The sequence below is a fragment of the Macrotis lagotis genome, chromosome 1 (genome assembly GCF_037893015.1).
Source record: "Macrotis lagotis isolate mMagLag1 chromosome 1, bilby.v1.9.chrom.fasta, whole genome shotgun sequence".
Lineage (NCBI taxonomy): Eukaryota > Metazoa > Chordata > Mammalia > Peramelemorphia > Peramelidae > Macrotis > Macrotis lagotis.
This window is the reverse complement of record NC_133658.1, coordinates 881,606,517-881,632,451: the sequence shown is the minus strand read 5'-3', so window position 1 is coordinate 881,632,451 and position 25,935 is coordinate 881,606,517. Positions and strand designations below refer to the sequence as shown.

Here is a 25,935-nt window from a genome sequence, read left to right as displayed (position 1 = left end):
AATGTCTTTTACAATGAGATTCAGCCTTCTTTTCCTTCAAATTAGTCACACCCTAAGAAACCTTCTTGTTCCTCATAGGTGACTCTCCAGCCAATGAACAGGTAGTTGCTATCCCTGGAATGCCTCTCATCTCACTCCACCCCTTAAATCTCTAATAATCATAAAGGTGCAGTCACTACCTTCCACACACAGGAAGCTTCTGCTGATTCCCCCCCTCCCCAGCTTCCTAATTTTATTGAAACAAATTACATTATATTATTTCGTATGTCCCCCATTGAATGTAAGTTTCTTGAGCATAAGAATTATTTCCATTTTATTTTTCATATCACTGGCTCTTTGTAGATCCTTAATACATGATTTTTGATTGATGGATTGCAAATGAGCGAGAGTTGTGGCCCAGGGAGTGGAGAGATGCTGAAGAGGACGTTTTCTGTTGTTGTTGCTGCTGTTGTTCATTAGTCCTTTTTGACTCTACATGACCCCATGTGGAATTCTTCGTTTTGCTTTATTTTGGGTATGGAGGAAAAGAAAGAGGGAAAAGTTGTGGAGAATTCCTAAATATGAACTAGGGTGCTTAGAATAATAATAATAATGCCTTTGACAAAAGGAAGTGGAAGAGGAGTGAGTCTGAGAAGATGATGAGTTCTGTTTTGGACATTTTGAGTTTGAGATGCCTGTGGGTTATTTGGGGAAGGGATCCCTCAAGTAGTTGATAATGGGACCCTAGAATTTAGAAGATGGATTTGGAATTTGGAATAAAGATTGGGGAATCTTTTCCATAGAGATGATCTTGGGATCTGATGTACTCACCAAAAGAGATAGCATTGAGAGAAAAGAGAAAGGACCCCAAGACTTAGCCCATGACAATTATTTCTTCAGCATATAGGCCAGAAGGACCAGGGCCTCTATGGATAAAACCTCTTCCCTGGCTCCAGGGCCATGGCCTCCATGAGTGAGCTGCCTGAGAATGTCCTCCTGGAGCTGTTCTGCCTGGTGCCAGCCCGGGACCTGCTGAGGCACTGCCGCCCGGTCTGCAGCCTGTGGAGGGACCTCATCGACCTGATGTCCCTGTGGAAACACAAGTGCCAGAGAGAGGGCCTCATCTCTAGGAACTGGGACAGACCAGTAGCTGACTGGAAAGTTTTCTACTTCCTCTGCAGCCTCCAGAGGAACCTGATCCACAATCCCTGTGCTGAAGGTGAGTCCCCTCAACCCCCTCCCCACTTTCACTTCATTAATAAGCATGTAGACTATCTAGGGGTTGGGTAGCTTGGGTACTTCTAGAGTTAGAAGACCACTTTAAGTCCAAACTCTGATAGCTTCCACCCATGAGATCTTGAGCAAGTCACATTCCTTGGAAATGGTAAGGATACTATGGGAATGACCCTAGATTTGGAATCAGAGCACCTGGGTTCCAATTTCTGTTCTTTCCTTGGGCAGATCATATGCAAATATGGTACCTATTGCCATTTGAGGTCATCTCTGAACTTTAGTTTGCTCTTCTTTAATAGGGAGGAGGTTGGATCAGATGACTTCAAATTTCCCTTTCAACCTTAATTCAGGATCCTAGCATTTTAAATCATAGGTCTCAGTTTCCTCTTCTGTAAAATGAAAGGGTCAGACTAAGTGATTAATGGTGGAACAATCTCAAGCCCTCATGTGCTAAGTCCCAATTCAATAAAAAAAAAGCATTTATTAAGCACCTATCATTCTGCATTTATTTAGCATCTACTGTAAGCCAGACATGATAATGGAAAACAAAAGTGTAACTTCCCTTTCACAGAGCCAGAGGGAGGGTGAAGAAGTGAGGGGGGAGGTTTACAACAAGGTGCAGTGCTGAGTGCTGTCTACCCCAACTCAGTAGAAAGTGTCCTTGCTCTCCTCGGTGTGGCTATTTAATCCTGGGTGGTTCCTTTCTACTAAAGACCCAGAGGTTCAGCCTCACTTCTTGTCCCACATTATAATGGAGGAAGTTTTGTTTGTATAATGGGGAAGGGGGGAGGTGAACTTCAAAGTCAGAAAGAAAAACCCTGAAAAAAATCACAATGCCTCATTGCAAAGAGTGTTGTGTTGTCGTTCAGTCCTGCTTGACTCAGTGATACCAGCTATGGTGTTTTCCTGGCAAATATTTAAACTCCAGTCTTCCTGACTCCAGGTCCAGCCTTCAAGCCACCAAGCCATCTAGCTGCCTCCTAGAAAAGGTTAAGTGACTTGCCCACATAGCTGGGAAGTTTCTGAGTGATGTACCACCTTGAAGACAACTATCATAAGCCCACCTAAGCAAACTCTTATCTAAACATCGCACCCCTGACCTATCTTCCCCATGAAACTCAAGATTCTGCTTATTCTTTTTCTAGAGGGGTTGAAATTTTGGAAAATTGAACTGAATGGAGGAGATCATTGGAAAGTAGAAGACTTACCGGGAGACCATGGGAGAGAGTTTCCAGACTCCAGAGTCAAGAAATACTTCGTTACCTCCTATTCGTAAGTGGAATCCTGATTTGAATGGACTTTGGGGAGGAGAGAAGAGGAAGATCAGAGAGAGTTGGACCAGGAGATACCTGGGCAGCTGAAATTTAAAATTTTTTTTAATTTATTTATTTTTGAATTTTAAAATTTCCCCCTTAATCTTGTTTCTCTCCCTCCATACCCCACAGAAGGCAATCTGATAGTCTTTACATTGTTTCCATGCTATACATTGATCCAAATTGAATGTGTTGAGAGAGAGAAATCATATCCTTATGGGGAAAATAAAGTATAAGAGATAGCAAAATTATATAATAAGATTTTTTTTTTTAAAATAGAGGTAATAGTCTTTGGTCTTTGTTCAAACTTCACAGTTCTCTCTCTCTGGATACAGATGGTATTCTCCATTACAGAAAGCCCCAAATTGTCCTTGATTGTTGCACTGATGAAATGAGCAAGTCCATTAAGATTGATCATCACCCCCATGTTGCTGTTAGGGTGTACAGTGTTTTTCTGGTTCTGCTCATCTCACTCAGTATCAGTTCATGCAAATCCTTCTAGGCTTCTCTGAATTCCTATCCCTCCTGGTTTCTAATAGAACAGTAGTGTTCCATAATGTATATATACCACAATTTATTCAGCCATTACCCAACTGATGGATATTCATTAAATTTCCAATTTTTTTTTGTCACTACAAATAGAGCTAGGGCAGCTAAGATTTAATAATAGTTATAAAAATCAATACTTATAAAGCTCTCATTCCTAAATATTTTGCAGTTGTGGAAATTGAGGCAGACAGTGGTTAAGTAACTTCCTAGCAAGTCTCTGGGGCTGAATTTGAATCCCTGCAGGTCTAGTTGCCTATTCCCCTAGCTATCAGTCCAGTGGCTCGTATCTCCCCTCAGTCATTGCTGGAATGCTCTCCATTATTATTTCAACTGTAGATGTTCCTATTTTCCTTCAGCCTCCACTTAAGCCCCAATTCTCCAGGAGGCCTCATCCAGTGCCCTCAGCTGCTAGGGCCTGCCCTTGTGAAATCACCTGCCATTGAATCTGGATCCATGGCTTGACACTGCCTGGTTATTCTTGTACCATCACCATTAGAATGTGAGAGCATCCCCAGGTCTCAGTCCAAGGAAATGCCAAATAAAGCGAATGACTAGAGATCAAAGTTAATTAACAAGTAATTTTTGAGTACCAGGGGCCAGGGGTCAATGGGGGTACAGGGTCTAGAGTCTAGGAAGTCTAGGCTCCAGGTATAGAGTCAGGAAGACTTGTGTTTGAATTCAGTCTCAGACACTTACCAGCTGTGTGACTCTGGGAAGTCACCTCAACCTATTTGCCTCTTGGGTTGGAGAAGGAAATGGCAAAGCACTCCAGTATCTCTGCCAAGAAAATCCCACATGGGACCAAGATGAATCAGGACATGACTGAAAATACTGAACTGCAAATCTTCCCAAAGTGTTGGGGAAGCAAAGAAAGGTAAAAGCCAGGCCCTGCCCTCCAAGAGCCCACAGGACTCAAGATCAGGAGCCAGAGGAGACCATTCAGTTTCATGTCCTCATTTTGTAGATGAACAATCTAAGAGGCAGTGACTTGTCTAAGGTCATTCAGATCACAAGCTGGGGGTTAAAGACTCAAACTCAAATGCTCTGATTCCAAAACTCCTATTATGCTTGCCTTTTAATTTCCTCTCTTTGAAGGAAGGTGATTGTTGAGGAGTCAAAAAAGAGTTACTAAAGTTACTGGATGCCAAATTACTGAATTTTATTTAGCTCTTTTGAGTTGTATTTGACTCTTCACGACCACAATTGGGTTTTGGAGTTATTTTTTTAGCAAAGATACTGGAGTGGTTTGCTATTTCCTTCTCCAAATCATTTTTTTTTTTAGGTTTTTGCAAGGCAATGGGGTTAAGTGGCCTGCCCAAGACCACACAGCTAGGTCATTATTAAGTGTCTGAGGCCGAATTTGAACTCAGGTTCTCCTGACTCCAGAGTTGGTGCTCTATCCACTGTGTCACCTAGCCACCCCCCAAATCATTTTACAAATGAAGAAACTGAGGTATACAAAGTGAAGTGATTTGCCCAGTTTCACACAGCTACTAAGTATCTGAAGCTGAATTTGAACTCTAGGCCCAGGAGCTGAAGAAGGAGTCACAAGATGACCCTACAAGGTCACATCTGATGGACTGCTCTGAGCCTTGTTCCCCAGCTGGCATGGTGTTCCTCTCTTCATATTTCCTCTGTGAGGATGTTGGGGTGATGAGGATGCCCAGCTCAAGACTGAGTTGACCTAGACCCAATCACCTTCTCATATTTCTCCAGTACCTGCCTCAAGTCTCAGTTGGTGAACCTGAAAGCCAAGGGCTATTGGAAGGAACTGATGGACACAGTGAGACCAGACATCATGATTAAGGACTGGTGAGTGGGGCTGGGGCCTTAGTGGGATAGAATGGGACATTTTCACATGCAGCTGCTCCTTCATCTTCACCATGATCCTATGAACAAGGTAAGAGAGGGTAGTGTGATCTGAGATGGGGCAGACAATTTAGCCCAAGTCACATATCACTGATCATTTTTCTCACTCTTTTTCTATGGAGGGCATCATCATCCTCATCCTCAGAGTCCTTCATGTTCATGTCCTCACTGGCATCCCTGGCTCCTCATTCTCCTTTTCCCTACATCCAAATATATGCCAAGTCTGTAGATCATTCCTCCCCAATTTCCACTCATATCACAACCACCCAAGTCACTTAGACTGTTACAAGAACCTTCTATTTGTTGTTTCAACCAGTTTCTTCTTCTTCTCCTATTTACCCTCAGTGTAGCGTCCACATTGATCTTTGTAAAGCATGGGATGGTTTTAGTTATTCCTATTAACTCCAGGATGAGATACAAAGTCCTCTCCTGATGAAGCCCTTCACAACTCAGCAACCAACCACCTTTCCAGATTCACTATATATTACTCCCCTCACAAGGTCTGTGCTCCCAACTGAGTTTTCCTGCTGTTCTACATAGAACATGGCATCTCCCATCCCTCCACCTTTGCATAGGTTTTTTCAAGTGTGAGACCTTCCCTTCTCTTACTTCTGCCCCTAGGAATACTTAGCTTCTTCTTTGGAAGCTCAGCTCAAGATCCACCTTCTCCATGAAAAGACATTCTTCAACCTCCCAAGTCTTAAATATCCAACTGCCATTGCCCCCCCCTCTAAAATTATCTTAAATGTATTTACATATATGCATGCAAATGCATAGTTTTCTTAGTTAGAATATAAGTTTATAAGTTCTCTGAGGGTAGGGATTGTCTTTGTACCTTCATCACCTAATGCAATCCCTCTGACATAGTAGGTGCTTGTTGGTTAAATTGTAATCCTGGGGAAAGGGCGTGATGTACACAATGCAAACTATACTTAGAGTCAGAAAGACCAATGTGCAAATCAGCCTCAGATATATACTTGCTGTGTGACATGGGATAAGCCACCCCTTGAACACTTCAGTTGCCATTATTATAAAATGAGGGTCTTTGGCTATAGAAGCTACATGGTCCCTAAGTACTCTATATCAATGATCCCAATAAGCACTTATTTAGTTGAAAACCAAGCAGGTAAGGACAGCTTAGGTGATGAAGTGGATAAAGCACCAGCCCTGGAGTCAGGAGTACCTGAGTTCAAATCCGACCTCAGACACTTCATTACCTAGCTGTGTGGCCTTGGGCAAGCCACTTAACCCCATTTTCCTTGCAAAAAACTAAAAAAAAAAGATAAGATATGTGGAGAAATGGAAATAACAAAGTTTAGCTTTATTTCTGTTGTTTTTATTTCTGTGTGAATGTTCCCCTTGGGTACTATCATGTCCACAGATGACTTTGTTCCCCCAAAAGGGAATGCTGTGGGCCAATTTTCATAGCTAACTGGCCCTGAAATCTGCAGGGATTTATGTGATAGGCAAAGGTGTGCATTTTAACTTGTTTTGTAGAGCTAAAGTCTAGACTAGCAAGGAATTTTCAACACTGCTAAATTATTGATCAATTAGCATTCTTTTATCTTTGCTTATATATCTCTCTGTGTCTTATTAGCTAATTGACATGTTTAAAAAGACTTTGTTCTTTTCCTATTCTTTTCTGAACTTTGGTCAAGTTTTTCCATCCCCTCTAAAAAAAATCTTATATATTGTTTTATAGCTGGAGAAGACTCTAGAGACAAGTTTGTGGGCTGTGTCAATGAAAGTTTCAAGGCTTGCATTTTAGAATTGCACTGGCATTTACCCAAGCCATTTCTGGCTCATGAGAAATAAAAAGGAAAGTCTTTTGTGAACCATGACACAACCAAAAGGTAGCTGAGTTTGATAGGACTGTCTTTGATATTTAAGGATACTACAAGTTAAAATTAAGCACCAATCAATGTAAATGGAACTTTTTGAACTGGGATGTGTTCTTTGAGATGTGGGATGTAGAAATCTTGCTATAAATTCTTCTTATCATAGATGTATTGTAGATTACTATATTTCAATCTGAAGATTCAATACCACACAAGCAAAACTTATTTCCAAAGCAACTTGAAAGTCCTTTGAGTTACTTCTGTAAGCAATTAGTTATTAGTATGGACCAATCTGTTAAAATTTTATAATTGTTAGGATCTTTTTAAAGATTTTATTTATTTGAGTTTTACAATTTTCCCCCCTAATCTTACTTCCCTCCCCCCACCCCCACAGAAGGCAATTTGCCAGTCTTTACATTGTTTCCATGATATACATTGATGTTAGGATCATTTTAATGGGTATTTTTTTTATTTCATCATTTGAAAAATACCTGAATTATAATAGAATGTGAGAAAAAAATTATGTTATGTTAAAAAAATTTGTTGAAAAAAAGTCACTTGAATTTAAACTAAATAATACAGCTGGGAAAGGAAGGTTTAGCAACAATCGTGCTGAAATTATAAAGGAAATATTCAATAGAATAAATTCAGTTTGAAATATAATTGAACAAGAGAAAAAAGCTGGTATAGTCTGAGTCACTGGGTTGGAAGAGTTTCAAAGAGAAATAATGAAGACTTGAGTGAAAAATGAAAGATATAAGATTTGGGTTTTTGAACCATAGGAGAGATATATAAAATTGAAAGTTGGCTTAAGCATGTGGAGAGGATATGAGCAAGTTTGAGTTTAAGTAGAAAGATTAATTATGAAAGTTTTGCTTCCTGATTTGAAATATAGAAAAAATATAAAGAGCTAAGAGTCAATTGATAAGCTGTGGGTTCCTTCTGAGATTGTGAATTCCAGATTTGACCTAAATTAAAACATAGTCATGATTGTGATAATTGGGGTAAATTAAATCCTAACATCAAATTACCACTTCCACAATCTTTGGCAGTGGTTTGACTGGAAAATAGTGAATCCTATAATATGAAATGTTTGGAATACATAAAATTTGTGTAATATATAATATCACAGTTTAGATTCTGTGTAATACTCTTTGGAATATAGATCCAGGATAATTGAATTCATTTTGGTCACATTTTGAATGAAATGTGTCTCTCCTAATTTGATATTTTTAAGATAAGTCAGAATTTATTTTACTATTTGGCATTGAGAAAAATTAAGAAAAATGCATGGATCTGAAATTTGTTAACTGGGTACCTATAAGCAAGTTATCTCACCTCTGGTTAGCTCAGTTTACTTTATATGATTGGAAAGTGCCAACACATTGCCTCACATAAGGTAAACACTATAAATGTTAGCTGTTATTATTATTTACTTAATTAATGTAATTGTTTCATTTTACATGTGGATTTAGTGTGAACAGTATCCAATGCCTATGGTGATAAGATACCTGATTTTCTGTGTAAGGTAATTTGGAATTGCAGGCAACCAGATTGGAGTCACCTGTTCAATAATGGATTTGTTTCAGGTTTCAAATCAATATATTTTTTTATATTGTGCAAATTGGTAAAGTTTTGTATCAGTTACATCAAGCAACTTTTTATAACTTGAAAGTTATTAGAATTTGAAATGAGAGAAACTAAAAGTTGGTACAAAAATTACTTAAAACTAGTTATCAGCTCTGTTAACCATGTTTTATCATGTTTTGTAAACTGTCATTTGGGGAACTCGCTATTTCCATCTTTGTCTGAAGTTACTTCTACAACCACTGGGTTATAATTTATGAATGAGTTATTTGAAGTTATTGAAACCTAAACCTAAAATTGGTAACTGATTGCTTGTGTGTTTGTGTGTGTGTGTGTGTGTGTGAGAGTGTGTGTGATCAGAAGGATCGAGGAAAAGAAAGGGATGAGAGGAAAGTCTTATCTGGTTCTGCTTATTTCAGATCAGTCCACCTTGGGGTATGAGGGAATTAGTCTATTCCACCTAATAGAGGGGAGTGTCAAAGTGCATATCCCATAGTAGGGCAGATTAAGGGTCGACAGGTAGGAGCAACAGACTTAGTCTCTTCTCTGAAATTCCTGTTGATTTCCCTTATTCTATAAAATTGCCGGTTTCCTGAAAATCTGTGTGGGCAAGGTCATTAGCCTTGGCAAATGAGCTATTTGGTATTAAGGATGTCCTCAACAATGAATTTAGCTTACTAAGCATTTGCAAGTTTATGTCTTATAAAGAAATCATTTATAAAGATTGGTCTTTACACCAGGACAAATTTAAACTTGAGAAGGAAAGAAAAACACGTGAAGGATGTTAAGTGAAATCTCTTAAATTCATTTGAGTCCTGGTAAACTTTTATTACTCATTGCAACTCCATTTTTCCATGTCAAAATAACTATATCTAACCCTAAGTTGTGATTGGCAACATGTGCATTTGAAGTAAGAACTCTTAGAACTGTAATTGATTTATTTTTGGATTTGAATTCAGATATAATTGTCTAATAGATTATTGTCAGTAATCTACCATTCAAGAGAAATGCCACAAAAGGGGGCAGGCAGCTAAGGGGCACAGTGGATAAAGCACTAGCCCTGGAGTCAGGAAGACTGAGTTCAAATCCAGTCTCAGACATTTAATAATTACTTACTGCAAGTCACTTAACCCCATTGCCTTGCAAAAACCAAAAAATTAAATTAAATTTAAAAAAAAGAGAAATGCCAGATGTAACTCACGGGGAATATGACCCTTCAGGCTCAGTTTCCCCTTTCTGTTAACTGGAACATTTCCCATTGGTTATTCCCGAGTCTCAGTATGAGGTCAAACTCTTACTGCCTGGTTGGTTGTCAACTCTGCCTCTTACCTAAAGACAAACAGCTAAGGATGTCCTATCCTGCCATATAAGTGTTAAGTGACCAAGGACTAGTTTGATGCTGTTATAAATCATATCCCAGCTTTTTCCCCTTTATAGCAAATTTCTACAGTCTGACCAAGTGGTCAACAGAAGACATGGATAATACAGCCCGTTACCCCATGTGTGGAAAAATGTTCCCCATGTGTTGAAAAGAATAACACTACCTGGATTGGGAAACTGCTACAAGATGTATTCTAGAACTGATAAACTTTGAGACCTTCAGAGCACCAACCTTGAGTCATTCATATTCCACACTATCATGGCTCATTCAAGAAATCACACAAATGAGACTAATTGTTCTGCAGAATTGTATAGTCTTAGACATATTGACAGCAGCTCAGGGAATTACTTGAACCCATAGGTAACAGCCGTTGTGTCTACATTTTTGACAGATTACAAATGCTCTGAACCAATATGGCATATGCGTCACAGTCCTAGCTAAGTTAACACATACTGTTTCAAGCACTGGCTGGCCCCAATATTTGCCAGGGGCTTGGGGTGCTATTTTATTATCTGTTCTTCTCTGTCTTGGTGCTCTCTCCTTTGCTGTTGCTGTTTCTTTTCTTTCCCATCACTTTTGGCTATACCAAAAAGGTACTAAAATGCCAGAAAAGACCCTATCCAGAAACTTTGTAAACAATATTTGGAAAGAAATGTATGGATGTCTTTCAGGGAGGGAATATGAGGTCCCTATTGGTGAAGGCCATAATAATAATAACAATAAGGCACAGTGACCAGTACATAGTCTTGCATGCCTGAGACTTCAACCTGAACAGAACCACTATAACACCCAGATAACTGAGACTTAGTCCAGTGTTATACAGGGAAATCCCTCCCAAATATCAAGCTGTCTTCAATAGCACACTTTATACTTCCTCTCTTCCTCTTCCCTTTGTTTGATTACTATAATTACCATGGGACTTGGGGGGGGGGGGTTGTAGAGACCAATTTGTCATCACCTGGCTGCTGCCCTAGACTGCCCCTATATAAGTAACCTATTTTGATGATTAAACTACTTTATATAATCAATCTGGAGCTCCTGACCTCTTTCATCAGCATCAATTTGGAACTTTGTATCCTTTGGTTGGAGTAGTTTTGATAACCCATTGCAGGGGAATTCCTGTCAAGACAGCAGGTACAACAGGTCATGGAGTCATTGACTAAGAATTGGAAAAGACTTTGGAAGTCATCTAGTCCAACCTCATTATCTTACTGATAAGAAAACTGAGGCCTGTAGAGTCACAGATTGTAAAAGTTGGAGTTAGAATTTGAACTTCAGTCATCTCACACCAAGGCCATTACCCTTTCCTCTGTAGCTCTTCAGTCACTGCCATGTCTCTAAATGTCTTAGATCAAAAGGCAGATGACCAATGGTTGGGCTTATTTTATAGTGGCATCGAAGCCCAGGTACAGAATGAATTCCTTTATATTCAGACATTTCTTTCTTTTTTTTTATTTAATATTTATTCTCATTTTGTACAAATAATTTTTTTATACGTTAATAAAATATTCTTGTTTAAGAGTAAATGAAATACCCCTCCCCCCATAAATATAGACTAGGTTGAGCGATAAAGTAAAGGGGAGAGAAAAAAATTAAAATTAAAAAAATAATAGTAATAATTGTAGGTATGGCCAGGTGGCGCAATGGACGAAGCACCAGCCCTGGAGCCACGAGCACCCAAACCCACATCTGCCCCGTACACCCAACAATCACCCAGCCGTGTGACATTCAAGCCACCCAAACCCCACTGCCCTGAAAAAAACAAAAAAGAAAAAGAAAAAAAAGACCCAAAATAAAATAAAATAGTAATAATAGTAGGGGTTGCTGGGTGGTGGACAGAGCATTGGCCCTCGAGCCAGGAGCACCTGGGTCCAAATCTGGCCTCAGACACCCAACGATCACCCTGCTATGTGGCCCCTGGCAGGCCACCCAGCCCCATTTGCCCTGCACCCCTCCCCAAATAATAATAAAAAAATGTGCTTGAGTCTTTGTTCCAAAACCAACAACTCTGTCGTGGGTGGATCACATTCTTTATGATAAGTCCATCACAAAAGTTACTTCCATATTTTTCCACCGTTGCCATTGCTGATCGCAACTCCCTCCTTTTGTATTTGTTCACTACCATGTACCATATTTTCTCTCTCCTTTCACTCTGACTCTACTGTAGGGTAGCTGAGTGGCACAGCAGACAGATCCCTGGTCCTGGGGCCAAGAGGCCCTGAGCCCCCATACCACCCCTTAGGCCCAGCATCCACCCAGTCCTATGATCCTGGACAGGCCATCCAATCCCAGCCCCTTGCAAGAAGTACAAAAGAAAATGTGTTATATCTGACCACTCTCCCCCCATTGTCCATCCTTTCCTCCATCACTCACATCCCCCCTCCCCCCATCCCCCCCCTCTCCTTCTTACTCCAGATGTCTATACCCCATTGAGTATATATGCTGTTTCCTCTCCTAACCACCTCTGATGAGAGTGAAAATTCCCTCATTCCCCCTTGCCTTCCCCCCCTTCCATATCATTGAAATAGCTCATTGTAATAAAGAAAAATCTTATTATATGAAATATCTTGGCTTATTCTCCCTTTCCTTTTTCTTTCTCCCATTACATTTCCCTTTTTTCTATTGACTCCATTTTTACACCATATTTTATCTTCAAATTCAGCTTTCTCCTGTGCTTCATCTATAAAAGCTCCTTCTACCTGCTCTGATAATTGAGGATGTTCATATGAGTATTATCAGTGTCATTTTTCTATACAGGAATACATGTAGTTCATCCTCATTAAGTCCCTCATATTTCCCCCCTCTCCTCCAATCTCCATGCTTCACCTGAGTCCTGTATCTGAAGATCAAACCTTCTGTTCAGCTCTGGCCATTCCAACAGGAACATTTGAAAGTCCCCTGGTTCACTGGAAGTCCATCTTTTTCCCTGGAAGAGGACATTCAGCCTTGCTGGGTAGTTCATTCTTGGCTGCATTCTAAGCTCTTTTGCCTTCTGGTATATTATATTCCAAGCCCTATGAGCTTCCAATGTAGTTGCTGCTAAGTCCTGTGTGATCCTGACTGCAGCTCCACGATATTTGAACTGTGTCCTTCTGGCTGCTTGTAATATTTTCTCTTTGACATGGGAGTTCTGGAACTTGGCTATAATATTCCGAGGGGTTGGTTTTTGGGGATCTCTTTCTCGGGGGGATTGGTGGATTCTCTCCATTTCTATTTTGCCCTCTGCTTCTAGAATATCAGGGCAATTTTCCTGTAGTAATTCTTTGAAAATGATGTCAAGGCTCTTTTCCTGATCATGACTTTCAGGTATTCCAATAATTTTTAAATTATCTTTCCTAAGTCTGTTTTCCATATCAGTTGTTTTTTCAATGAGATGTTTCACATTTTCTTCTAATTTTTCATTTTTTTTGGTTTTGAAGTATTGAGTCCTGGTTTCTTGTAAATTCATCAATCTCCTTGAGTTCTATTCTTTGAAGGATTTGTTCTCCTCAGAGAGTTTTCTTATCTCTTTTTTCCATCTGGCCAGTTTTGCTTTTTAAAGCATTCTTCTCCTCACAATAACTTTTTGGCCTGTTTTATCCATTTGACCTAAGCTGGTTTTTAGTATGCTATTTATTTTCTTCAGCATTTTTTTGGATTTCCTTGACTAAGCTGCTGACTTCATTTTCATGTTTTTCCTGCATTTCTCTCATTTCTTTTCCCAGTTTTTCTTCCAACTCCCTCGTTTGATTTTCAAAGTCTTTTTTAAGCTCTATCATAGCCTGAGCCCAATTTCTGTTTTTCTTAGAATCTTTAGATGCAGGAGCTTGTTCTTCCTCATCTTCAGACTGAGTATTTTGATCCTGCTTGGGCTTATATGCAAAATGTTTCTCAATGTTGTTCCTCTTTTTTCTCTGCTTGCTCATTTTCTCAGCCTAAGCCTGTTTTAGGGGTGCTTCCTGAGCTTTTGGGACACTCCCACAAGGGTCTCAGTGTGTGAGGCTCTGTCCTCCCTCCTGGTCTGTGAGTGACCATATGCACACCCCCTCTGCCATGGGGCTGAGGTGGAGGGGGCCCCTGCTGTTCTATGGGGGGCTTAGAGTGCAATCAGGATCTGAATGTGGTCAGAGCCCCAGCCTCCTGTTCCAGGGGCAGAGGACAGAGCTCAGCAGTCTCTTTCTCTCTTCACTCCCCTCCCTAGGTTCAATGGGCTCATGCCCTGGGGGCTCCTGCTTACCTGCTCTGCCTGCTTCTGTTTCCTGGAACTCAGCCATGCTCTCTGTGTGCCCTGAGGGCTGGGCTCCACGTACTCACTCTGGCAAAGTTCCCCCCCTTCCCCAATTTGTGCCCGGTGCTCCCCGGGAAACTCCCCTGCTGCTGTGAGCTGGCTCCCAGTGCCCTGGGGCTGCCTCTGGGAGGCTGAAGTTCTTTCGCTCTGACCGGCTGCCCCTCCAACCAGGGAACAGAGCCTTTCTGCTCTTTTCCAGGTTACCTTGAATAGGAGAACTGCCTCACTGGGTCCCTCTGTGGGTTCTGTCTCTTGAAAATTTAGTTAGAGTCCTTAGCTTTTAAGTTTTATGAGAGAGCGCCTAAGACAGGATCTATTCTTGTCGCCATCTTGGATCTGCCCCAGACATCTTTTTCAACTGAAACTTTGGGATTGTCTGCTCACACTTGACCAGCCCTGCTTCCTTCCCTTAGGTTTGCTGCCAGACATGACTGTGGCTGCCGCTACCTGATCTGTGTGCAATTATTGTCAGCTAAATATGTTGTCCTGGATTCATTTGAGCCCCCAGAGGTAAAGATCGAGCAATGGAGTGATGCTGAGTGGAGAGAGGTCAGTATGTCCTGAAGGACTGGACTACAGGGAAGTCCTGGACAACTTTCCCATTTCAACTCTGTTCCCTATCCACCTCTTCTCTGAGGGGGTTTGGTCTGAAAATACTTACCAAAAGGGGTTCTTAATCTGGGGTACTTAAAATTTAAATATATATATATATACATGCATATTTCATAAATATCTAATACCAATTTAAAAATGTATATTTATTTCAATAGTAATATTTCAAAATAATTGATTAATTTTGTAAACCTGTTATTTATTTTATGCATTTAAAAACATGAGTTAGAGGGATACATTGGCTTCACAAAAGGAGTTCAAAAACCAAAAAAAAAAAAAGTTAAGAATTGCTGCTTTTTAGCCCAGACCTTTCTACCCCATACTATCTCCATCCTCTGTTTTTCTCTCCTTCTAATAGGACTACCTCCACTAAGTGACTAACTCTATTCTCCCTCAGGTCTCCCACATATTCTCCAACTACCCCCCAGGAGTCCGTTACATCCGTTTCCAACATGGAGGCAGCGATACTCAGGGCTGGGCCGGGTGGTATGGCCCCCGAGTCACCAACAGCAGCATCACTATTGGCCCTGAGATCACCAGAAAACCTAATGTTACAGAAGAGACAGCCAGATATAACAACTAGATTTCCAGCCAGATAGAATGAATGCATCTTCCTGATTTTTCAGTGTTTCAATAAATACTTTCCAAATAGACAGCCTGGAGTTGGTTTGAGGTAGGAAGAAAGCATGAGGTCTGGGGTGAATGGTCCAGATTCTTCCAGTAGCTTCCTCAATCCCAGGTCAATCATGCAACTATTCACAGGATTAAACAACAATCCACAGGAAACTGTCCTCAGGACTTTTATCGAAACAAAATTCACAGTTCAATATACAATAGCCACTTGTCTTCAGAGGGCCCCAAGGACAGACAGAACCCTGTCTCCCTGGGATTCCTTCCTAGTGATCAAAGGTTGGTCAGCATGTGACTAGAGCTGGCAGAGGCAGCTGGTCTCAAGGGCAATGTTGGACTTGCCTTGTCTGTCAGACAATGGGAGAAGAGCACTTGAAGCCAGGGGTGTAATTCCAGGCCCACAGTGGAGGGGCCCATGATGACTGCCAAGGTTCAGTCTTGCATTAGTTGGGGAGGCCTGCTTCAGCTGCTCTTGTGAGTCCTTCCTTCATGTACAGTTGCATCTATTAGAAGGAAAAATTACCATGCCAGTGGTAATTATGGTTAATATGTCGAGTTCCTGTGGCCTTCAAGGGATACAGGGAGGTATTATTACTACTACCCCCAGTTCCATTTCACAGATGGGAATATTGAGGTTCAAAGGAGAATTGACTTACACAAATACTCAGTGGAATAAGGATCAGACTTGTTCTATTTTATGCCAGAGAACAGGGGTTAGAAGGAAGAGAGGAGCAAATTTGACCTTGGCATCCCTAATCCCCATCCCCGAATGGAGGCTATTCAAAATTGGCACAGTCTAGCTTAGGAGTAGATGAGTTTCCCTTAATACTCTTCAAGCAAGACCATGTGCTCAAGATGGGGTGCTTTTTGCAATGAGGGTGCAGCACCTGCATGATGCACTCAACCCTCTGCAATCAAATGTGAGGCTTAACTCTGTCTCACCTACTACCCCCTCACTGCATGTTGCTGACTTTTTGGAGATAGAGGTTCCTGAAAAAGGATTGGAATGAGGATTCTTTCTGACTCTGAGACAAATACTCTCACTTAAAAAGGATGTTGGTTAGAGGACATGAAGAAATAGCCAAGGGCTACCTGTAGGTCTTGCTCAGGTTATGGTCAGGTAAGTGAGAGCTACAGACCAATCAAGATGAGAGAGGTCAGGTTGCTTCCAAGGAGTTAGGGTTCTTTCTGAATATGGCTAGTAGGGTTCTAGCCTTTAAAAAAGGAAAGACCAATTCTTTCCTGAAGTGTTTAAAATGACATGATGGTCCTTCCTAAGTCTTCAACCAAAGATAGCTTAGGAGGTATGCTGAGGGTGCTTTGTTCAGTGCTAATCATAACCCCTGGCTCCTATCAAGCTCTTTCTAAGCATTGTGAAATGTGTCTTTCAGCAGTCAATGGTATGCTTAGGTCCCATGATGCCCTTCCCTCCCAGCTTCATCTTTAAAATTTCTGAGATCATGGTCTTCATTGGAATTAGCTGGGGGGGTCATGCACATGCACACCCTGCTCACTTGTCAAGATGCCATGGAAGACCCAAGGGTAAAGAGGGCAGAATTCCATGAGACATAAGTTGAAGAGGATAAATCCCCAATTAAGAATTTCTGAGCAAAGTTCTTAAAAATAAAAGTAGTATCTAACTAAAACCAAGAGCAAGCATTATCTGAAGCTTTTCCCAGTAAGATCAGGGGTAAATCAAGGATGTCCATTATTCACTATTGTCCTTGAAATGTTAACTATAACAATAAAATAAGAAAAAAATTAAAGGAATTAAAATCAGCAGTGAGGAAAACAAAACTATCAATCTCTGCAGATACTTAGAGAACTCTAGAGGATTAACTAAAAAAGCTTATTGAAACAAATATTCATCTTTACCAAAGATGTATATAAAACAAATTAATATAAATCAATAGTATTTCTATATATCACCACCAAAACCCAGCAGCAAGAGATAGAAAAAGAAATTCCATTTAAAATAACTGCAGATTTGAATGAGCTAAAATGGTGGAGTAAAAGGCATGGAATTTGCCTCAAACCACTCCAAATGCCTTTAAATAATGATGCTAAGAAAATTCTAGAGTGGCAGAACCCACAAAGATTGAGTGAAACAATTTTCCAGTCTAATATAATTTATAAGATTGGCAGGAAGGGCACTGGGACTTTTTTTTTAAAAGGTGCCACAGTGTAGTCTAGGCTGTGCCATTGAGACACAGACTGCAGGGCAAGTGAAGCAGTGGAAGAGGTAGTGGTTTCCAGAACTCTCAGTTCAGATATTGCCAAGGACAACCTAGAAGGTTAGCAGGAAAACTCTGCCACAACAGGGTGAGATTGAAGCAGAGTTCAGTACCAATCTCAGCAACAGAAACCTGAGCCCAGCCGTCCTACTGAATCAACAGCAACAGTAGCTTCTGGAGCTCTCATCCATGGATGGTAAGGGAGTTGAATGGAAATTGTAGAGTCTCCCTGCTATCACAGAAGCAGGACTTTGTTACTTTGCCCATACTCAGACCTGGGTTGCAGTCTGGGACCCCAGTCGCAGGAAGAAGAGCAGAAACAAAACAAAGCTTACTGCCATAGCAAAGCAGGAATTCTCCTCACAGTTCCAGAGCAGAAAAGAGTGCTTGTGATCACCTACAGATCAGAGCACACAGACCAGAGAGTCTTTAGATTATGAGACCTTGGAAGAATCGAAAACTTGCAAGTCCTTAGAATTATCTCTGAAAACAGCTACAAAATCCAAGAATCGAAAACTTGTACGTCCCTAGAAGTAGCTCAGAAAACAACTACAAAATTCCTCAAAAGCTTAAGACAGTTTTATTCTTCACCCTGAAAGCAGAGCACTTTAACAAAGATTTAAAATCAAGTCATAGACTGGGAAAATGAGCAACAAAGAAGAAAAAAAAATCCAACCATAGACCATAGCTACTTTGGTCATATGGCAGAATTAAAAAAAAAAAGATAACAAAGTCAAAGTTCTGCATACAAAGACTCCAAAATAGCAGTTGCTCTGAGACCATGGAATAATTCAAAGAGGATTTTGAAAACTCAAGTAATGGAGGTAGAGGAAAAAGCAGGGAGAAAAGTGAGAGTGATGCAGGAAAATCATAAAAACTAAGATAGCAGTTAGTGATGGAGATTCAAAAAAATACTGAAGCAATTAACATCTTAAAAACCAGACTTGGGGGGGCGGCTAGGTGGTGCAGTGGATAAAGCACCGGCCCTGGAGTCAGGAGTACCTGGGTTCAAATCCTGTCTCAAACACTTAATAATTACCTAGCTGTGTGGCCTTGGGCAAGCCACTTAACCCCATTTTCCTGGCCAAAAAAAAACCATACTTGGCCAAATGAAAAAAGTCCAGCAAGTCAATGAGGAAAAGAATTCTTTAAAAAGCAGAACTGACCAAATGAAAAAGGAGATACAAAAACTTACTGAAAAAAAAATTCCTTAAAATATAGAATGGAGCAAAGGGAAGCCTATGGCTTTGTGAGAAATCAAGAAACAATAAAACAAAACCAAAAGAATGAAAAACTAGAAGAAAATGTGAAATATCTCATTAGAAAAATAACTGACTGGGTTAACAAAGCAGGAAAGATAATTTAAAATTTTATTGGTTACCTAAACTCCATGATCAAAAAAGAAGCCTAGACATCATTTTTCAAGAAATTATCAAGGAAAATTTCCCTGATATTCTAGAAGCACATGATAAAACAGAAATTGAAAGAATCAACCAATTATCTCCTGAAAGAAATCCCAAAATGAAAACCACCAGGAATCTGATAGCCAAATTTCAGAGCTCCCAAGTCAAAGAGAAAATATTGCAAACAGCCATAAAGAAACAATTCAAATATCAAATAAGGATAACACAAGATTTACATTAAGGTATCATAAAACTTGGAATCTGATATACTGGAAGATAATAGAGCTTGGATTACAACCAAGAAGCTACCTAGCAAAACTGAACATGTTCTTTCAGGGAAAAATATGGATATTCAATGAAATAGGGAACTTTCAAACTTTCCTGATGAAAAACCAGAGCTGAACAGAAAATTTGATCTTCAAATACAAGACTCAACTGAAGCATAAAAAGGTAAACATAAAAGGCAAATCATAAAGGACTTAATGATATTGAACTGCTTATATTCCTACATGGGAAGAAGATATTAATGACTCGTATGAACTTTCCCATTTATTAGGAAGTTAGAAGGAGTATATATTGATAGACATGGCACAGGTGAGAGTTAAATATGAAGGGATAATTTATTTAAAAAGATGGAGCTAATGGATGAGTGAAGAATCTTCTGGGAGAAAGAGAAAGGGGGAGGAAGAATGGGGTAAATTATTTCATATAAAAGAGGCAAGACAATAATTTTGCAGTGGAGTGGAAGAGGGGGAGTGAGTGAGCCTTATTCTCATTGGAATTAGCTCAGAGAGGGAATAACCTACATACTCAACTGGGCATAGAAATCCCTTACCCTAGCAGAAAGTAGGAGAAGAAGAGGATGGGAGAAGGGGGGAGAGGGGTAGGTGATAGAAAGGATGGAGGTAGTCAGATACAAAACATTTTTTGAGGAAGGATAGGGAGAAAGGAGACAGAATATAATAAATGCATTTTTAACTTCATTTTTCTTGAGGTTTCTCTTTGGTGGGGGAGATTGTTTACTTTTGCAACATTACTATTGTGGTAATGTTTTTCATGACTACACATTTTTAACTTATCAAATAACTTGCTTTCTTGATGAGGGGGAGTGGGGTGAGAGAAAGGGAGAGAATTCAGAACTCAGATTTTAAAAGTAAATGTTGAAACTTGTTTTTGCAAGTAACTGGGAGAAAAATAAAATAAAATTAACAATTAAAAATATGATTTCACTAAAATAATTACAGATCAAGAGATAAAATACAAAATGTATGATTTTGATTACATAAATTAAAAAAAAAAGGTTTTATACAAATAAAATCATTGCAACCAAGATTAGAAGGAATGTGGAAAGCTAGCAAACAATTTTTACAACTAACACTTCTGATAAAGAACTCATTTCTAAAATATTTAGAGAACTAGACAAATTTATAAGAATGTAAGTCATTCCCCAACTGATAAATGGTCAAAGAAAACAGACAGTTTTCAGATGAAGAAATTAAAGCTATATACAGTCATATGAAAAAAATACTCTAAATTATTATTGGTTAGAGAAATATCAATTAAAACAACTCTGAGGTACCACCACACACCTTACAGATTGACCAATATGACAAAAAAGGAAAATGATCAATTTTGAGGGAGATGTTAGAAAAACTGGGACAATCTGAACTGATCCTACCATTCTGGAAAGCAATTTGGAACTATGCTCAAAGTGAAATTGAACTGTGTATACCCTTTGATCCAGGTCTGTATCCCAAAGAGAACATAAAAAAAAGAATATAAGATCCACATGTACAAAAAATATTTATAGCAGCTCTTTTTGTTGTGACAAAGAGTTAGAAATTGAGAGAATGCCCATCAAATAGGGATGGCTGAGCGAATTGTGGTTTATGTTATGTAAGAAATCATGAGTGGGTGGACTTCGGAAAGACTTGCATGAATTCATGAGTGAAGTGAGCAGAACCAAGAGAACCAATTGTACACGTTAACAGGAACATCATGTGATGATCAACTATGATGAACTTAGCTCTTCTCAATATTATAATAATCAAAGATAATTCTAAAAGACTTGAGATGAAAAAAATCAATTTGCATCCAGAGAAAGAATTATGGAGTCTGGATACAGATCAAAGCATCCTATCTTCATTTTTTAAAATGTTTTAAGTTTTATTTTTTCTCTCATGATTTCTTTTTGTTTTAATTTAATTTAATTTTTTTCTCTCATGCTTCTTTTTCCTTTTTTCTAATTTTTCTTTCACAACATGACTAACATGGAAATATGTTTAACATAGTTATACATATGTAACCTGTATTAGATTGCTTACTGTCCAGGGCAGAAGGGAAGGAAAGGAGATAGGAGAAAAATGTCCAACTCAGACTTTTACAAAAAATGAATGTTTAAAACTACTTTTACATGTAATTGGAGAAAAAATGAAGAAAGAAAAATGAATAACTGCAGATAATATAAAATTCTTGGTAGTCTACCTGTCAAGACAAACCCAGGTATTATATGAACTCAATTACAAAACACTTTACACAAATAAAGATATCTAAGCAATTGGAGAGAGATTATGGGTAGGCTGAAAGACAGTTCTCATTTTAGGCAAATTCACTTTATATAATTTATATAATTTTGATGATGTAAAGAATTCTGAACAAAATCTACATTCCAGAAATACACTTCTATTAACTCTACTGTACATAATTGGGCACGCTCTCTCTCTCTCTCTCTCTCTCTCTCTCTCTCTCTCTCTCTCTCTCTCTCTCTCATTCTCTGTCTCTCTGTCTTTCTCTTCTCTGCTCCTATGACTTCTAACCTGGCATGCCCCTCCCCCCAACTAAAAAAATTCAACTGAAGAAAAAGAACAAATGGGCACTATCAATAGTCCCATGAAAAAAAATGTTCTAATCACTGCTATTTAGAGAAATGCAGATCAAAACAACTCTGAAATACCATCCTACACATTTCAGATGGGCTAACATGACAGGAAAAAAAATTGACAGATGAAAGAGAAAATGGAAAAATTAGAATATAAATACAATGGTTTTTATTTTGTTTTGTGATTTTGGTATTTAACCCCTCAACTCTTTTTTTCTTTCATTTTAATAGTATGTTAATTTTTTTCCAAATAGATGTAAAGGCAAATTTTAACATTCATTTTTTTAAATGTTAAATTCCAAATATTCTCCCTTCCTCTTTTACCTCCCCCCTTCCTCAAGATAGAAAACAATTTCATGTAAGTTATCTATATTCAATCATGTATAACATTTATTGGTCATGTTGTGAATAAAAAAAAAAGAACAAAAGAATAAAAACATGAAAAAATAATGTAAAAATTAAAAATAATATTCTTTGATCTATATTCATACTCTATCAGTTCTTCCATTAGAGGTGGATATCTTTTTTTATCCTGAGTCCTCTGGAATGGTCTTGGATCACTGTTTTTTAAGGCATTTACAGTTGATCATTCTTACAATGTTGCAGTTACTGTGTACAATAATTTCCTTTTCTTTTCACTTTACTCTGTATCAGTTTATGTAAATCTTTCCAGGTTTTCCTAAAGTCATCCTTCTTGTGATTTATTTATTTTGTTTGTTTTTTTAAGGCAATGGGGTTAAATGACTTGCCCAAGGTCACACAATTGGATAATTGTCAGAGGCTGGATTTGAACTCAGATCCTCCTGACTCCAGGGCTGGTGCTTAATCCACTGCACTATCTAGCTGCCCCCATGCACATCTTATTCCATCATAATCATATACCAAAACTTGTTCAGTCACTCCTCAATTCATGGATATACCTTCAATTTCCAATTCTTTGCCATAACATAAAGAACTATAAATATTTTTGCACAAGTAGGTCCTTTCCCATTTTTTAAAAATCTCTTTAAGATACAGATCTAGTATTATTACTGGATTAGTTAGTATAAAGTTTAATTACCCTTTTGGTATAGTTCAAAATTGCTTTCCAGAATGGTTCGAGGGGTGGCTAGGTGGCGCAGTGGACAAAGCACTGGCCCTGGAGTCAGGAGTACCCGGGTTCAAATCCGGTCTCAGACACTTAATAATTACCTAGCTGTGTGGCCTTGGGCAAGCCACTTAACCCCATTTGCCTTGCAAAAACCTAAAAAAAAAAAAAAGATCAGAATGGTTCCATCAGTTCACAGCTTCACCAACAGTCTTTAAGTCATTGCTGATGAAGTTATAAACTAGTCTAACCATTTTGGAGAACAGTTTGAAACTATTCCTAAAGCAAGCAGAACCAGAAAAGTGTTGTACATGCTAACAGCAATATTTTAAGGATGATCAATTATGAAAGACTTAGCCATTCTGATCAAGACAGTTCCAAAGGGCCTATGATGAAAAATGCTATCCACCTTCAGATTGAAGCATATTTTGGGGGTTTCTTTGTTTTTTTTGCTTTTGGGGGGAAGGCAATGGGGTTAAATGACTTGCCTAAGGTCACACAGCTAGGTAATTATTAAGTGTCTGAGGCTGACTTTGAACTCAGGTCTTCCTGACTCCAGGGTTAGTGCTCTCTATACACTTCACCACCTAGTTGCCCCTGAAGTACTTTTTTTTCATTTTAAAGATTTTATTTATTTTGAGTCTTACAATTTTTCCCCTAATCTTGCCTTCCTCCCCCCACCCCCCACAGAAGGCAATTTGCCAGCCTTTATACTATGAGGCATAATTTTTCTTAGGTTCTTTTGCCTGTGTTTCTTTTGTAAAGATGGCTAATAGGGACATGTGCTTTGCGTGACTCCACATGAATATCAAATCAAATTACTATCCTTCTTAAAAAGTGTGGAAGGGAGAGAATTTGGAACTCAAAATTTTAAAAAATGTTATTGAAAATTTTTTCATGTAATTGGGAAGTATTTAATGAAATGAAAATTTATTCAGAAAAAAAAAAGAATCCCTGGCACAGAAACTGGAGGGACAGCCTTACAATCGTGTCTTTTCACTCAATTTCATATTAGTTCCTGCTTTTCTTGATATTCCAACCAAACCAGATTCCACTGGGTGTTCTTCCTACCTCCTGACCTTGACTGATACAGTCGTACATGATTAGAATATTTTCTCTCCCAACTTTTACCTGTTTAAGTCTCACCCATCTTTTGTCCAATCCTCTGACTTCTTTTTGTATTCTCAGGGATCATAGTAGACTATTAATAAATTCTTCTTGTCTCTCTCTCTCTCTCTCTCTCTCTCTCTCTCTCTCTCTCTCGGCTATTTCCAATAGAAGGGAACTATTTTGACTGGTTTCCCTTTCATCTAGTAGAGTACCTACATATAGTAGGTGCTTAATAAAGTCTTGTTGATTAATTGTATGTCTTTTCTTCTCACAGGCCCTCCCCTCATGGAGATCATAGTCTCTTTAAGCATAATCTCCCTTTTCCCAGTCATATGTCAACAGGGCCATAGATCATCAGGTTCATGTCAACAGGGTCTCCTTCCAAGTATCCTCTCCTCATCATGCCACTCCCTACCTTTTACACATTGTGGATAATTAATAGTTTTTTAAAATTTAATTTAATAAACTCTGATTAAGTACCTATTATATGCCATCCTTGTTCTGGGAGGGTGGAGGGACCTGGACCTCAAATGTGCTAGGTTTAGAGACATCCACCAGATCTCACAGGTTTGCTTTTGAAGGACACCCAAATCCCACTTCTCCCACTAACCTTGTGAAAGCAACAGGTCATTTTTTCCCTCCTCATTTTATGGATGTTTTCTCCTGGTATAAGAAATGTTTGGTTCTAAACAGGATTTCCTCTTCCATTAAGGGCCACTCTTGTCATCTAAAAATAAATACAAATGTTGTCTTCTTTTCTCTTTTAATAACAAATATGAGTCTGCTCATTGTATCAAGGGTCACTGGATGGCACCAACATCCTGGAGGGGGAAGATTCCTATGTTTTGTATTAGTCTTTAGCATAACTGATAAGACACAAAGGACTTGAGGTGGGAGGGAGCACCCCTCCAAATGGAATTTCTGATAGCAAACCCTCAGCCCTAGCTAATGTGACATAAAATTAAAGGTCACTCCCTCCTTTAAGGAAGCAGCCTTACCAGATCCCAGCTTTTGATAGTGGAACTGCAAACTTATCATTTCCTAGAATTTTAGGTCTGGTTTTCCAATCAGGCACAATGTGAGAAATCTAATGCTTATGTTAAACTAATTCTTTGTGGTTTTTTTTGAGGCCAAACTCTGTAAGCTAACACGTGGAACCTAAGGCTGTTTGTCTCTTATTAGGACAAACTCTGGAGGGTAACACATGTTAGTTTAATTATTTATTAAGGCCAAACTCATGGAGATCAGAGGTTCACCACTTATCTGGTCACAAGAGGGGATGAATTATTGGGGGGGGGGGGGGCAAAGAATCACCTGCAAAGTAGAGGAGGGGAGAGGATAATGCCAATATGGCACCATATCTGTGATCCCTCCACAAATGCAGATGGCAACCTATTGTTATTTCTCTAAGTCAAAGCCAGCAAATAACACAGAAAGAGTTTAGAAATTAAAACATTCATAAAATATATGTATAGTATCAAGGAAATCAAGTATAATATCAAGGAAAAAAGAAAAGGAAATCCATGAAGCCAGAAGACTTCTTCTCTAGTATGAAAGGGGGGCCAAAAAATTTTATATGGACTTTCCAGATAAAGGGGGTGCCATACTCCTGACCCCCATACTGTGGAAGAAATAACTATACCTTAACTAAGTCATTTGGAGAAGTCAGTAAGACTAGCTCTGTAGCCCTGAGTAAAAATGTCATTTTTATGCCTCTGAATTTTCTGTAAAAATCAAACAAACAAATAAAAAACACAAGTGTAGCCTTGTCCATGATCATTCTGAAATCCCAAGGTCATTGCTAGGAATTTCTTGCAGGCCACTGCAACTCATCATTCATCTTTCCTTCACTATTTGGATTACCCAGAGTGATGGTAGACATCAACACCTTTTCAAGTATTCAAAAAAAGTCATAAATATTTGAGGGAAATGATAAGCTAGTCTTGTGGTGAGTGTGAGGGATGA

The 25,935-nt window shown here is 39.0% G+C and overlaps 1 protein-coding gene across 8 annotated transcripts in view; it reads left to right on the top strand.

Moving 5' to 3' along the window:
* The window catches only part of LOC141509149 (F-box only protein 44-like), a 34,189-nt gene extending 18,910 nt beyond the window's left edge, over positions 1 to 15,279 (top strand). For 7 of the 8 annotated variants that reach the window (XM_074218459.1, XM_074218457.1, XM_074218453.1 and 4 more), the window contains 5 exons: positions 880 to 1,198; positions 2,358 to 2,484; positions 4,791 to 4,886; positions 14,430 to 14,565; positions 15,026 to 15,279. In XM_074218459.1, the coding sequence (XP_074074560.1) occupies positions 940 to 1,198; positions 2,358 to 2,484; positions 4,791 to 4,886; positions 14,430 to 14,565; positions 15,026 to 15,211 (804 nt within the window). In that variant the 5' untranslated portion in view covers positions 880 to 939 and the 3' untranslated portion in view covers positions 15,212 to 15,279. The remainder of the gene's footprint in view (positions 1 to 879; positions 1,199 to 2,357; positions 2,485 to 4,790; positions 4,887 to 14,429; positions 14,566 to 15,025) is intronic. The other variant, XM_074218456.1, reaches the window with a different exon arrangement.
* The last annotated feature ends 10,656 nt before the right edge of the window (positions 15,280 to 25,935 follow it).